This window comes from Acomys minous (genome assembly GCF_964271855.1).
Source record: "Acomys minous genome assembly, chromosome: 3".
NCBI lineage: Eukaryota > Metazoa > Chordata > Mammalia > Rodentia > Muridae > Acomys > Acomys minous.
In genome coordinates this window covers 58,259,318-58,274,233 of record NC_140485.1, presented here as the reverse complement: position 1 = coordinate 58,274,233, position 14,916 = coordinate 58,259,318, and the positions used below count along the sequence as shown (strand labels likewise).

The window sequence follows — 14,916 nt, the reverse complement described above, 5'->3', positions numbered from 1 at the left end:
AGCTAATCTGTGACCTCCTTTCACACTCACAGTAGGTGAGAAACTGTCCACAATCCAACCCAGTTGATGCCACAGGGTCCCTTTGTAGGTCCCTGGCAGGCCACCCTCCCAAGAATACTCTTGCTGAGAACTCTTTCACCTATTGGCCTGAAACCAGGACAGGGGCACTAGCCCCACAAAGCCACAGGATGGAGGACCAGTACATGGCAGCCAGGGGCATACCAGTTCCCCATAAGTTCTGCCGTGCTGAGAAGCACACCTGCAAGTAGACAGTACAATTTGGGCTGCCCACCAGCCAACCTCTGCCACCTGTGCCAGTGGCTATGCCGAACACCTGGCTACTCTGGCCCTTGCCACTATCTGGCTCAGTCTCCCTGTACACACACTTAGTGATCATCACAGCCGCAAGGACAGTCCTTCAGGTCTAAGGTCTGCAGAAGCACAGGAGTATGCGGCTACCACAGGGTTGACAGAGAAGACGGGGCCGAAGTTGTTCACGCCAGCTAAGAACAGACACAGCGGTCACATCAGAATCACTGGTGAAGCTGGCTTCACAGTTGTTTTGTTCAAACAGTCTCACTGTAGTTCTAGCTGGCTATAACTTCTGAGGTTCTGCCCCAGAAGTGCTGGGTTACAGGCGTGTACCACCAGTGTCTTTTACATGCTCTTACATGTTATTAGAAATGAAAATGACCCATGTGACCCAAATTCTGTCTCTACTACGAAATATCCTCCCCCAAAAAATTTCTCTTTGTCCAGGTATGGTGCAGTATTTAACACTCAAAGGCAGAGGCAGCCACTGCTGGAGCTCAAAGCCACCCCCAGTCTACACAGGGCGTATTAGGCCAGCCAACACTACAGAGTGATATCCTGTCTCAAAAACAGAACAAAAAACTAGGTAAACTGCCCTGTGACTCCATTCCTGCAGCGATGTGCTCTCTCACATTCCTTCTGAAAAGGCTTGGGGAAGGCACCCACCTCCTACCACAGTGCTACACCGGCTTCCTGTGTGTCCCATGGGTTCTCCTGGGCACTTGCCCTATCCTCCACCTCCAAACCAGAACTGGACTGCAGGCTGACTCTCCTGTCCTCGCCCCAACACCCCCATGGTTTAAAAGTCTTTGGACCCACCTGCTCCTACACACTGACTCGCCTGCTATCTGCTGGGTACTCCAAATCTGCACCTCCAAAGTCATAGGCAGGAAGTAAACACCCTGTTCTCAGAAGGCCACCTTCACTGCTGGACAGCAACAACTGAACATAGAACAATCTGACAATACCCAAGGCTACAAGTCTGCCATTCGGCCATACTTAACCATCACACAGGCTCTGGAGGTGGATGGGGTACTCCTTTACACAGACAAAACCATAAACTGACTATTGACAGAAAAAACTGGTCTCCGAATACAGGAGACATCACATACCCATGGAGACAGTCACTGGTAACCGAGAACTCTGCAAAATCAAGGTAAGATGAAGCACCCACACCTAGGAATGCACTGAAGAGGGAGTTTGCATGCCCAGAAGGAAAAGGAAGGCAGAAGAGCAGCTACCACAGGCTAGGACAACAAATGCAACACACGGTCACCTGGGATGCTGGCTCACTCCGAGCTCTCCTACAGGGCAGTATGGAGGTCCCGATTCAAGTGTGAAATGACAAATAAAAGCTGGCCTGGAAGGTTACAGAGACAGTAAGCAATCCAGATCCACACATTTGAGATCCAAGAGCACACACCCTGTCCCCTATATGGCGTCCCATGCTAATTAAGAGTTGCCTAAACACCAGCCATCAACCCTTACCCAAGCCACACAACATCCTAGAGACTCCCTTTGAATCACACCTGGGGCATCTCAGTCACATGGGGCCCACATTGGATGCTGAGGGCATAGAAGTGTGTGGGTGCTCTTGCTCAGCAGACAAGACCACAGCCAGACCAGCACTGAGCCAAAAGGAAGCCCAGCAGTGTGGTCTTGCTTGAGCAATGCAATCTGGATGGTACCCTGCTCAGCTAGGCCTCCCAGCCCAGAATGACAGAGAAGAAAGCACCAAACACTGTGAAGTCAGGAAAAGGTCCTGACAGGAAGGCTAGCCTGGCTTGGGGGATCAGGCTCCTCTAAGTCTAAATTTCATTCCAAAGGCAGCAGAGAACTCAAAGAACTTCTCCAGTGAGCCAGACACCTGGCAGAGGAAGGATACCTTGTGCTCAAAGAGCATTGAGGAGGGAGACACAATGGGGAGCCATTGGACACCTGTCACCAGGCCTGGAACTACACCTGCCAAGAGTGCAGCACAAGCCCCTTCCGGTGCCGCCAAGGCAGCTGTAAACACAGACTTAGGAACAAAATAGGCCACCCGAAGCAGAAGGCTGTTAGGAACTGCAGCACCAGCTCCAGGTCTCCTCAGGAGAGCTACAGTAAGGTGACTGAGAAGTGTGTGTGCAATCCTCGCTCTCCTCTCCCTAGAAGTGCTGCCTATAAAAAGTCGCTCACTGCTGTTCAGAAACAGAGCCGTGACTAGTGAGGCCACCCTGTCTATGCCAAGACCAGGAACCGGCCAGGGAAAGAAACTAGAGCCTCTCAAAGACTAGACACAGACCCAAAAGGTGTGCCCTAGCCCTCTTTTTACTTTGCATTTCAGTCCAGGCCTCATCCTGAATCTCATGCTGCACCCCAGACTGGCCTTAAACTTGTGATCCTTTCACACCAGCCTTCCAAGTAGCTGGAACTACATACTGTGCTACCAAGCCTGGGCCAAGTGCATTTCTGTCACCTGATAATCACACATCTCCCAGTACTTACTGGATATGTCCCACACACAACCCACAATACTCCACGTGCACATATCACCTGGGCTCATGTCCTTCAGCCATGGCCTTGGTCACGTGTAGACATGAGGTGTAACCCTTCTTTCTCAGGGTGGTCTTCCCAGCCCTGGAGCCAGGTCTGGGATGAGGAAGTCATAGGATGACACCAGGGTTCTGGAGAGCCAGGCTGGAAGGTGAGGTTCTCAGGGTCATGATGCTGAGATAGCACTAGCCCAACCAAGCCTCAGAGAACCCACAAGCTGAGTCTGGCCAACGACTCACCCCAAAGATGAAAGAGGTCATCTCTCTTCAGCTCGAGAAGCAGATCCTCAGTCGGTTCCCAGTGAACACACACACACTGTGGCAATGGAGTCACGTCACAAGATCCAGGGGAAGTTAAGCGACACCCTATCCTAGAGCCAATTAGAGCCTGGCAAGACAACTGTACTAGGAGAGAGAGGTCAGAGGCCAGAAGTCAGGGGACACCTGGAACCATACAGTGTAATGAGCCTTGTGAGAAACTCACTACTGCATCTCACAGGACCAGAACCTCACTGGTCACCCTAAAGTTTCACACACACCCTATGATCCAAGTTCCCTCAGTGCTAAACTGAATTCATTCCTAAGTGGCACTGAAATGGCTCCGCACACTTGCCAGAGGACAGAGAAAACTCTGGAATGGCCTGTATGGAATGCAACTGACAGCATGTGTCTAGGGGTAGGGAGGACACTGGTCCTTAGAGCTCTGCTCCCCAAACACAGCCCAGCAACAGTCTACTGCTCCTTCCACCTCTAGCACAAGGGGGTCTCATGCTGAAGCTGACCCTCCCGACACTCCTTTTGCCTACTGACTTGTGCCCTAAGACCTGTTCCTTGCCCCTCAGACTTCCCTTCCCTCCCCACGGTACAGGTCCAACTCCCCAACAGTCTTTGCAGTTAGAAACAGCCAATTATCAAATTTCCCCAGCTGGTGTTAGAGAACGAGCGCTGTGTCACTTGTAGGACAAGAACTAAGGCCAAGGGGAAGCCCCTGCCCACTGCCGGCTGCCCTGCCAGCTGGCATGACTACAGCAAGTTACTGCACAGGCATTAGCCAGGGAGCCCCAGCTACAAGCAGGAGCTGTAAGGTGGAAGAGACAGAACTCAAGGAGCTCAAAGCAAAGGAGCCTTGTAGAACACCAGAATCCTCGCAGGACAGAAGACAAGGCCACAGAACACACTGAGTCACCACTCCCTGACCCCTTAGGCACAGTGAGCATGTCCCCCAAACAGCTGCAGATGCTCTCCTCACGCGTTCCCTACACATAGGCATGTAGAGCACACAAGCAGACTTCAAAGTGAACCACATGCAGGCTGCCAAGAGCTGCCAACACACTGAAGGGCCAAGTCTCCTCCAAGTGGCCATGGGGTCCCTGGCAGACTGACTGTCTTCCTGCTTACTCCCCACCTTCACAGAAGAAAACTACCTATCACGGGACCTTCAAGACCCAGAGACTGGCCAAAGCCTAGACACACCTGGCAGGTCGACTGGGCCTGAGCCCCACCTACAGCAGTGCACAGCCCAGTCACAGGGACAAACAGGAAGCACTGGTCCCCAAACCAAAATAGGCCCCAGCACACTGGCCACACTCTGCCCCTCCTCGCCCAGAGTCAGTGGTTCTTCATCCCTCCCAAGCTTTGCCCAGGCTTTCGGGACTCTACAGCCCATGGCAGGAGCAGGCCAGAACCTGCAGGTGCAGGGCATGCCTGGAAGGAGGAACCCTCAGCTCTTCTTGCCCAGACCACAGGGCCAAACACTCTGACTCTGGGCTCCTGTTCACTACGCAGTGTTCCCACTCAGATACAACACATCAAAAGTTCTACCCGGAGGGCATCCAGCAGTGCGGCCCCCACATCAGACTCACTGACAAGGCCTCCTAACCAGTCCCTAGAGCTGAGGCCCTGAGCAAGCCCCACTAATGCCCACACCACACCACCACTAGCATCTTGCCACATCCCATGCCCTGCTTCTGGCCTCACCCCCCAGAACAAACTTTGTATTCCACAGCTCACAAACACAAAAATAACCACAAAACACAGGTTTGATTCTGTCACTACCCTGCATAAACCCTCAGTAGCTAGATCCCAGGTGAGAAAACCTCAATTCCAAGGCCAAACCAACACAGACTCAGCTCCCACTGCCCCTCTCGCTACACCCCTGCCCTTTCCCCACAGTCTTTCCCTGGACAAACTGTGTATGGCTGGCTCCTCCCCGCCTAGCATCCTCTCTCAGCTACAGGCACCCATCACAGCCAGAAATATATTCTGGAATTCCTCCTACCTGGCCCCACACAAGGCCATGCCAGAAGAGCTGAGATATGTAGCTGGGAGACTCCAAGGTGGGCGCCGCGGCACCCAGCTCACTGGTCAGCGTGTATTGCAAGTGAGCCATGAGTGACATCAGCCAGACTGCTCCAGCACCATCCACACTACAGGACCCACCCCAGCTGGTCAGAGACACTACCAAAGCACAACTACACAGACCTACACGATGTTTCTGATTCCCAAAAAGTCATATTTTTAGCAATGATTATAGACGTGTAAACTGGCCTAGCCTCTGCAAAGCAATCTGTATCTGTATCAAGACCTAGATGTCCGACCCACCAAATGCACAGGTCCGTGTGGACATACCCATCTACAGCAGGTTGGGCGCGCCTTAGCGCGCATGGGGGGGGGGTGCAGGGGGGAGGTTACAGGTTGAGTTGCACACAGTGCAGCAAAGCCTCAAAAGCCAATGAAGGCCAGGAGAGCACACAAAGCAGCAGGGCAAGGCTAGCCACTCACAAGGGCCGGGGATTGTTCTAACTTTATGAAAATTAGAAATATCGTAAGAAAAGGCAGAAACAGCCAGCCGTGATGAGGAGGGCTGGGCAGGGAGCGATAGCAAAGACCTCATTTTCTGCTACTCTCAAAACTTCCGACAGTAAATAACTTTATAATCAGAAAATGGCCCTGCAATCCTGGGGGAGGGGAAACCCACTCAGCAGGGCATGGTGATACACACCCATGACCACAGCACTTGGGACTGCAAGCTCCAAGACAGCCTGGGCTACATGGGGAGACCCTGTCCCAACAAGTAAGCCAGGAAGGTTTTCCTTTAAACACCTTCCACATAACCACTGCACAGTTCAAGGCTCTAAGTGGGCCTACCCTATCTATGACTACCAAGCTTTTTCTCCACAAGGACCAACCATGAAGTCAGGACTCCCTGTCAAAACCCAAAATCTCCCGAAAACTAATCCTGAAGGTTTGTTGTACAAATATGAGGATCTGAGTTCAAGCTCTAGCACACACATGAAAAGCCAGCTATGCACACACTTGTACCCCAGCACGAGGTAAGCATTAGCAGATGGGTTCCAAGGGTTTGCTGAGTTCCAGCCAGTGAGAGACAGAGACCCTTCTCAACAAACAAGTCAGCACCTGAGAAACACCTCCCAAGAATGACTTCTGGTCTCTATACTAAAGTTCAAAACACACACACACGCACACGGCAGAGATGGCTTTATTTTAAGTCAGGCATGATGGCTGCAGCTAGTCTCATAGCTGGTAAGGCAGAGAAAGGAGGACCCCCTCCCCCACCTCTGCTGGCCAGCCGGTATGGCCAAATTATCAAGCCCTAGTTTCAGTGAGCAGCCTTATCTTTTCTTAGGGAGGAGGGAGGGGCAGGAGAGACCATGCACTGTGTACACACATGCAAACACAAACAGGTACACACAGAGAAAAAAGGAATCCTGCCTGAGCCACTGTCCCAATGAATTTTAACACAGAAAGTAAAAATGCAGGCTCCCTTTCCTTCCCTCCCTCACCCTCTGTGACCAGCCAAGGACCCTCTACCCCAGTGAGCATCTTCTCCAACATGCTCAGATAAGAGCCGCTTAGCCTCTGCCCAGTGGCTGCCCTGGGCCACACACCCCAGCTTTAGCACTTGCAGGAGGCTCTGGGCAGCAGCCCTCAAAGGGGAGGACTCAGCTCTTTGGGCTGCTCGGCATCAACTTAGACCTTAGACCCTCAAGCTAAATCCCTTCAGAGGCATAGAGCAGACTCGTTACTGAGGTCTCTCTAAAGCCTGACCGTTCAGTCTGTACAAGCAATGACTCTAAGACTCAAGGTGTATGATGTAGGTGCACTCCCTTCAAAAGGTCAGGGGCAGAGCCGGGCGTGGTGGCGCACGTCTTTAATCCCAGCACTCGGGAGGCAGAGGCAGGTGGATCGCTGTGAGTTCGAGGCCAGCCTGGTCTACAAAGTGAGTCCAGGACAGCCAAGGCTAACACAGAGAGACCCTGTCTTGAAGAAAAAACAAAACAAAACAAAAGGTCAGGGGCCAAAGAAACCAGTAAGCACCTTCCTCCTTCAGGTCCACCCTACCACATACAGAGGAAAAGACAAAAAACAGGGGGGGTGGGGTCCCTAAAACAACCTCAGGAAGGGGCCAGGAAGAGGAAGGTTCCACGAGTAAAGGCATTTGCTATGCTATGCAAGCCTGGCATCCTGAATTTGATCCCCAAAATGCACAGTGAGGTGGGAAGGACAAATATGACTCTATATGCTGTGGTCTGCTCTTCACACACGTGCTGATGCACATGCACCCACACATAGCATGTACACACACAATAACAATATTTTTAAAGCGTAAGGAAGGACAAGGTTCTTCCTAGCCTCACATACTCTCAGAGTAGCAAAAGGGCCCAAGCTTCCAGCAGCTTCTCCCATCAAAAGTTCCTACCAGAACAAGAAGATGGAGCAAGCCGCAGGGTGGCATCTCACCCAGGGGCCCCATAGAGCAGAGAAGCAACCAAATGCTCAGGCAAGCAGGGCAACCGGGAGCAGGACAGGGTGGACGCTAGGTAGGACCGTACTGTGGATAGTCTAATCTCTTAAAGATTTTCAAGTTTTAAGTGTTTGGTGAAAATATTCAAAATAATATATAAACCAAAACTTTCACAGCCCTCCCATAAAATAGAAAGCTTCTGATTCCTAGATATAACCTGGCCTCTTACCATGCAGAGCAACACTGCCCAGCAAGGTGCTCTAAGAGAAGTGGCCCAACTGCACTCCCAACACCAGCACCAAGTAACCCCATTGCTACACAGCACCTAGGCCTCCTACAAAAAGTCACCCTCTCTCATTTTCTTAATTTAGCAAATTTATTGCTAGCAAAGGCCTGATTAATAGACTGCCAACAAGTGCCCTAAACAGCAACTGCATCGCAGGCTAAGCAAGCAGACAGAGGCTCATGGAGAAAAGCAAAGTTGCTTCTTCAAACTCCACACACTTCCTCAGATCTCAGTCGGTTTCTACAGACTTTCACATCTTTGCTTCAAGATTTGGGGGTAAAAAACAGCTATTATGATTTGATCAACTCGGATATAACCTGCTATTTATAAAAGCTGTTTCCAAATTTATGACATAAATGGAGGAAAGTGCACATTTACATAGAGGCAGACTCTGAAGGCATCCCTGCAGCACCCTGACTTAAGTCTTACCACTCCACCAGGCCACTCTATTCAGGGCAGGGGATGAGCAAGGTGGGCACAGTTCTGACCCAAGAGCATCTCTGGGGCAATTGTGAAGAGGATTAAAGAGGCAACTTCCTCGGTGCTGCCAGTGGTCCTGCTTCCCTCAAGTTCATCAGTCCTACCCAAGCCAGGAGTTCCTTTTCCTAGCAACTCTAGTAGATGAGCATCTGTGCAAAAGTGGCAGGGCAAGCACCTGGGGATAAACAACACGAGCATCCAGGAAGCTGGAGCAAAAGGACCTCAAGTTCAAGGCCAACATGGACTACAGAAGGAGTTCCAGACAATCTAGTGAGAGGCCCTGCCTCATGAAAACCAAATCAAAGAGGCGATAAGATGGGCCTCCTCAAGCTCAGAGCCATCCTGAGAGTGTCCACAGGCCCCGCCACTACCAAACATGAGACTCAGCAACACAGCTGCAGATGCCAGCCATCCAGCCCAACACCTCCCAAAGATGGTAACAGCAGGCCAGCAGCGAACCGCACAGGGAAGGAGACCAGTCCCCTGCAGGTCCTCTCCACAGGTAGCACGCAGACAAGTGGGTGGTGATCACCCCAGCATGATCCACCTGTAGTAATTTCTGTGCTTCCCAAGGAGAACACAACAACCCTGCCCTAAACTCCTTGTCCACCGGGATAAGGATTTTCACTGGGTAAAACTAACCTTAAAAATATGGTTATTTCTATAGCAACATCACCTTTGAAACAGGGTAAGAACTGGGGAACGAGGACGCTGGGTATCCACGTCTCATCCTGACAGAATTTTCTCTTCACAAAGCAGTCACTTTACAGTCAGGCAAACAGCAACTATGACATCAAGTAAGAAAAGCTAAAGTGCCAAGAATATCCCTCCCTTTTGGCTGCTGCTGCCAAAGCTGGCATCCAGAACTCAGCCCAGTAACTCCACAGGCAGCTCTCCATCCTCTGTGAGACCTGGGAGTCAGCCTACCAGGCAGGCCACATGCAGTCTGCCTGGCTTCCCCTTCTCCGCTAATCAACAACCTGCCACACATGGAAACCAGCACCTGTCCTGACCACAGAGCCACAGCATCCAGGCCACAGGAGGAATGCTCCCTCCTAGACAGAGAAACTTTGCTTTTAGCCAAGCTCTAGAGCAACATGAGAGTAAATTCAATTCGAAGGTAAAGCAAACAGACACATACAAAGGAAAATGTTAATTTGCTATGTTGGAAAAATAGCCTGCAAAACAGCATCCTGGAGCCAGACCTTTCAAAGCCACCAAAGCACACACTGATTCTGAGGTCCTCTCATCTGCTCCTTCTCCAGCAATAAGGACACTGTGGTGTGCCTCTATTGCCTCTTGAGGTGTGTACCAGCCAACCAGTGGAAGCTCTCTAAAGCTCTCTCATTGGGGACCAAACTTTGGCACCAGCAAACCAGCAAATGACAAGCACTGCTAACATTCCATCCTTTACAAACCTGTCCTGACAAGGAAGCTTGGGTCTCAGTTTGCTAAAGACAAGTTCAACATGCTTATTAGAAGTTCCCGCTGAACCGTAAAGATGAAACTTGACCTCGAAGCCCTAGGTTGAAACCTGAGCCCCTCCCCTCTCCCAGCATGACCTCTATCAGGAGGGCGCTGGGAGAGGTTCAGCCCCTTTCACACTCTATTCAACTGCCAATGGTGTGTTATTCCACTTGACACCTATGTGTACCCTTGAAACCTCCCTCCCATCTCTCTCCACCTCACCACGTCAGGCTGCTATTGGCTAAAGAGACATTTTATTAGAACTTACTTTCACCTTTTCTGAATTTATTTTATTATGAAAGGTGCCAATGAAGAAGAAACATAAGTTAGAAAAAGTTCTGATCGTCCAGCCACAGGACAAAACTAGAATGTTTACATCCTCTGACTGCCTCTGTCTTGTTTAAAGAGAGCCTGGATTTCTAGCACTGGTGGTAGTTTTAACCACCAAACATCAGTTCAGCTTTGGGTGTTTTAAAGTAAGGCATTCCGCATCCAAAGAGCAACAGAAGCCAGAGTGCAGAAGATGGGTCTGGCCTTCTCTTTTCTAGAAAGCCTGTGAGCATTGGGTGTTTGCTGCCCTACTCTGCAGCACAGAGGCTGTTGGGGGCGAGGGCAGAGGAAGTGCAAACAATGGACTAGACTACACTTCTCCCCAAGGAGCTATCTTCTGCTGAACACACCAGCCCTGAACCTGAGCTGGAAAGCAAGGCAGCTGTGATGGAGACAAATGTGCCATCCTCCTCCTCCCGGGGAGATGGGCCTCACCTGTACAGCACGGAAGCAAAGAAACCAGGGTCAGTCAGCATCGCTGTGGAAGGGTGCCATTGGCACCTGACCATGCCAGCTTCCCTACTAACAGGACAACATGGGCACGTCCTTGCCATGGGGAAGGCAGTGTTGCAGGACTCCCAGAAAGGTCTTTAAATAACAGACAGCAACCACAGGATGCCTGGTGAGCTATAAACATCAGCTGTATTTTACACGCAAAGATCAGCATGAGCACAATGACAGGACCTACAGTCACACAGCCTGTGTGACAAGGGGCATTTGCAGCTCCTAGGCCCTGTGTCACACCCAGCTCCTCCTCAGAGCACAGCAGCCCCCTGCAACCTCAGAAACATTGCTGGGTCCCAGATCCCCGTAGATACGGCAGATATCACCAGGCCTGTGACGAGCCTTCCTGATCCTTACTGACTTCCACAGCAAGACTCAGTTCTTAAGACACCGTAGCTCTTTCAAAGTGACTCAAACCACCTTTCAGAAAACGGAAGAGGACACAGTGGCAGCATGTTTTCTAATTCTCTACTACTGCCACCGCGGCGGGCGGGCGGCGCTGCTACTACCACTGCACATGTCACTATGTAACACGGGAGGAGCGCTCGGGGCTCGCTCCAGCCCAGGGTTCAGTGGAACACTCCCGCAGAGGACTCTCAAACAAAAGCAGTCTACAAGCCGGGAGAGGAGCCACTCATCAAACCCATGGGGCCCTAAGGAATCAGGAGGCAACCGAGCCAGCGCGTGTGTGGCGCCTGCTCTGTGCCCACCCACATCACCATGATCTCCCGCATCCGCAGACCCCTGCGCATCGAGTGTCCCGCTGACCTCCAGGGACAGCAACAACAAAAGCACCCAGAGCCCCTCTGGGCACTGATGACCACTAAACCACTCAGCTCCCAACAAGGAGTTTCCCAACCCGCCTCCCTGGCAGCAGGGAAGCTATTCTGTCCACTCAGACTTGACCAGCCTGCCCGTGAGAAGCCCACCCTCCCTTGACCTCACCTGAGGGAGAGAGAAGGGCACCCTCTGCCATACGGTGGTGGCCCATGGCACCCCGTCGGGACAGCAGAGTTCCCCGAGGGCTCTGAGCTCTCCAGCCACTGGGAAGCCCTCAAGACTGGCAGGTCACCTGGGCAGTGGCCACCAGAACGCAGCCTAGAACTTCCTGGAACGCCAGGGCCTCCTGATGCCCCCGCCCTCGCCTCCCGCCGCGCGCTGCCACTCACCTGGGGGCAGCTGGAAGTTCTGGATGTTGGTCGGGTTCTGCGGCGGCTGCGGCAGGCGCGGGGCCAGCACGGTGGGCGTCAGCGTGGCACGGATAGCGCCGGTGGTGGCCGCCGGCGTCCGAGGCAGGCTGGGGGTCGCCGCGGCCGCGCCCTTCGCCAGCCCCGCGGGGGTCCCAGGAGCAGGCCCCGGCAGCGCGCCCGGCATGGCGGGCCCGAGCAGCACGCCGCCCGCCGCGCCCCCGCCCGCGACCCCCGCCACCGCCGCCGCCGCCGCCGCCGCCGCCGGCCCGGGCCCGGGCCCAGGCTTGGGAGCCTCGGCCTTCGCCCCCTGCGCGCCCGCGCCCGGCTGTCCCAGCCCCGCGGCGCCCCCGGAGGCCGCGGCGGGGGCAGGAGCAGCCCCGTTCTGTGCGGCGACGGCAGCAGCGGCGGCAGCGGCGGCGGCGGCGGCGGGTGACACGGGGGGCGCGGGTGCGGCGGGGTGCCCGGGCGGCCGGGCTGGCGCGGCGGGCGCTGGGGGCGCGGGCGGCGGGGGCGCGGCGGGCGCGGGCGCGGCGGGCGGCGAGGGCGCGGCGGGCGCGGGCGCGGGGGCCGCCTGGATGACAGAGCCGGCGGCTGGCGGCGGCGCGGGCCCGTTGTTGACCGGGCTGACAGCAGGTGCGGCGTGCGGCGCGGTGGGCGGCGCGGCGCTCCCATTCAAAGTTTGCGCGGCGCCGGGGCCAGGCGGGCCGGGCTTGGAGGCGCCGGGGACAGCGGGCGGGGCGGCGGTGGCGGCGGGATCCGGCCCCGCTGCGGCGGCGGCGGCGGCGGTGGCGGCGGCGACGGCGGGGCAGGGCCCCGCGCTGGCCTCGGGCGGCGGCCTCAGCTTGGCGGGCGCCGGCGCGGGCCCTGCGGGAACAAGCAAGCGGCGCGGTGAGCTGGAGCCCGGGCGCCGCGGGCCCCCACCCGCCGGCCGCGCTCTACCTGCGGGGGGCGGCTCCGGCGCCGCTGCGGGCGCGCCCTCGGCGGAGGCGGCCGGCCCTGCGCCCGCGGCTCCGGCCGGGCTGCCGCTCACAACATGGTTCCCGAGCGCGCCGGCGGCCGCGGCCCGCAGCTCGGGCGTGCGCGGCGCGAGGTGGTGGTGGTGGGCCGCGCTGGCCGCCAGCTGCGACTCGAGCGAGCCCACCAGATCGCTCACCACTTTCTCGTCCACCTCGCTGTTGAAGAAGACCTCGTCCAGCAGATCCGAGCCCGCCGCCATCTTTCCTCCTCGCCGCCGCCGCCGCCGCCGCTCGGCCGAGCGCGCCTGGGCAGGAGGAGGTTCCAGCGGGGCGCGGGGCGGGCGGGGGGCGGGGCGCGGGGCGGGCGGGGGCGCGGCGCGGGGGGCGGGGGGGAGGGCGGCGCACTACGCAGGCGCGGCGGCACGCACCGCCCCCGCCCGCGCCCCTGCGGCTTCTGATTGGTCGCGGCTTGCTCTTAAAAGCGGCGGCCAATGGCTGCGAGCGCCAGAGGCCGGGGTAGCAGGCGAGGTATGGGTAGCACGTCGGCTGTTGGAGCGCGGCTGGGAATGGCAGCTGGGCCGAGGGTGCGGGCCGGCAGCGGCGCGGCGATAGTCGCGGCAGGCGGTGGTGGGGCTCGCCCTTTGTCTGCGCGGTTCCAAAATGGCTGCGGCCAGGGCGGGCGGCGGCAGCTGCGCGGGTGCTCCCGGGGCCCGGGCGGTCTGTGAGCAGCAGCAGTCCTGGCACGGAGGCGCGCAGAGGACGCCGCGGGCGCTCTGGTCAGCTCCTCTGACTTACAGCGATGGGTAGGAGAGCGGAGCACACCCTAGGTGAAGCTGGACATCCGGAAGCAGATTTGCTCTGTATTTACTTTTTCCGCGAGGGGGGGCGGAGTGAATAAATCCTCTAACCCGATGTTTGCAAGCACTTTGGGGGAGTATTTTAGTTGTCATCTCACCCATTTCTCTCGGGGTGTTTTCTTAAGCAAAAGGTAGTCTTACTGACGTTGCTATGGATTTCTGCTTTCCAGGTTTTTGTTTGTTTGTTTGTTTGTTTGTTTTGGAAAGGCCCAGAAACAAACCAGGTAGCAAAGCTCCTTGTTGGAACCTCACAGCAACCGACCCTCCCAGGATAAGGGCTTTGACACCATTTTTCCCCCTAAAAGAGACTCTTCCCACGTGTACTTCCTGTACACACCATCCCAGCACTTGGAAGATGAGGATAAGGAGCTCACCCATTGTTATATATTTAGTTGGGAGGCCAGCCTGGAGCTTCTCTCAAAAGCAGAGATATCGGAACCCACGTGCTGATTCTGTCCTCGCCTTTTAAGTTAAATGGCTTGTTAGCACTGCTCTGTAAGCAGCAGTGTACCTAAGGAACTGTCCGCACTTGTAAAGTGTGCCGGGGGACTTGAGCCCCTGGCCAGCTAGGAAAGCCAGTAAGGAGAGCAGGCAGGCCTTGAGGAGGCAGTTTGGGTGCTACAAGCCATTGTAGGCCTGTGCGCCCCTCTCCAAAGTACCCGAGCTTGGCTTTGGCTTGACACCAGGAACAGAAACTCGCAGTTGTAAATAAAACCCAAGAGTCTTCTTGTGGCACAGGAGAGCATGCCAAGAGCATGCTAGGCAAGTGGAGCACTGTTTAGCGCCCCTAGCCTCAAACCAAGTTCAATGTTGATTTATGACTTGTTTGAAGATTTTAAAGTAGATCAAACCATCAGCAGGGTTCTTGCTGCTCCCCTTACTGTGCTGGTTAATGAGAACCACCAACTAGGTGTACAACACCGTATACCCCAAAACCCTTGATGAGAGACGAGAAAAACCATGGGTGCCTACAAAAAAGCCCCAGGTTCTGGAGCTCACAGGCCCATCTGCCTAGTGCATCCCAATCCCACACCCTTCGTGTTCACTGCTGCCCTGCACCAAGATTCTTCATGAGAGCATGAAGCACTGTCCTTGCCACAGGCCCACCAGGACCTCTCTCCAGTGACCCCAAACCTCTCCAACTCAGCCTAATAGCACTTACGAGCCCCGGGCTGCACTTAAGTGGCAGGAAAAGTGAAGGAGATAGAAACATGGTTTTTTATATGATCCCAAGA

General features: G+C 55.1%; 1 protein-coding gene across 1 annotated transcript in view; it reads right to left on the bottom strand.

Moving 5' to 3' along the window:
• Nucleotides 1-13,119, bottom strand: part of TAF4 (TATA-box binding protein associated factor 4) — a 67,287-nt gene extending 54,168 nt beyond the window's left edge. Inside the window, exon 1 of the mRNA XM_084777919.1 lies at nucleotides 11,848-13,119. Within this exon, the coding sequence (XP_084634045.1) occupies nucleotides 11,848-13,084 (1,237 nt within the window). The 5' untranslated portion in view covers nucleotides 13,085-13,119. The remainder of the gene's footprint in view (nucleotides 1-11,847) is intronic.
• Between the last annotated feature and the right edge of the window lie 1,797 nt (nucleotides 13,120-14,916).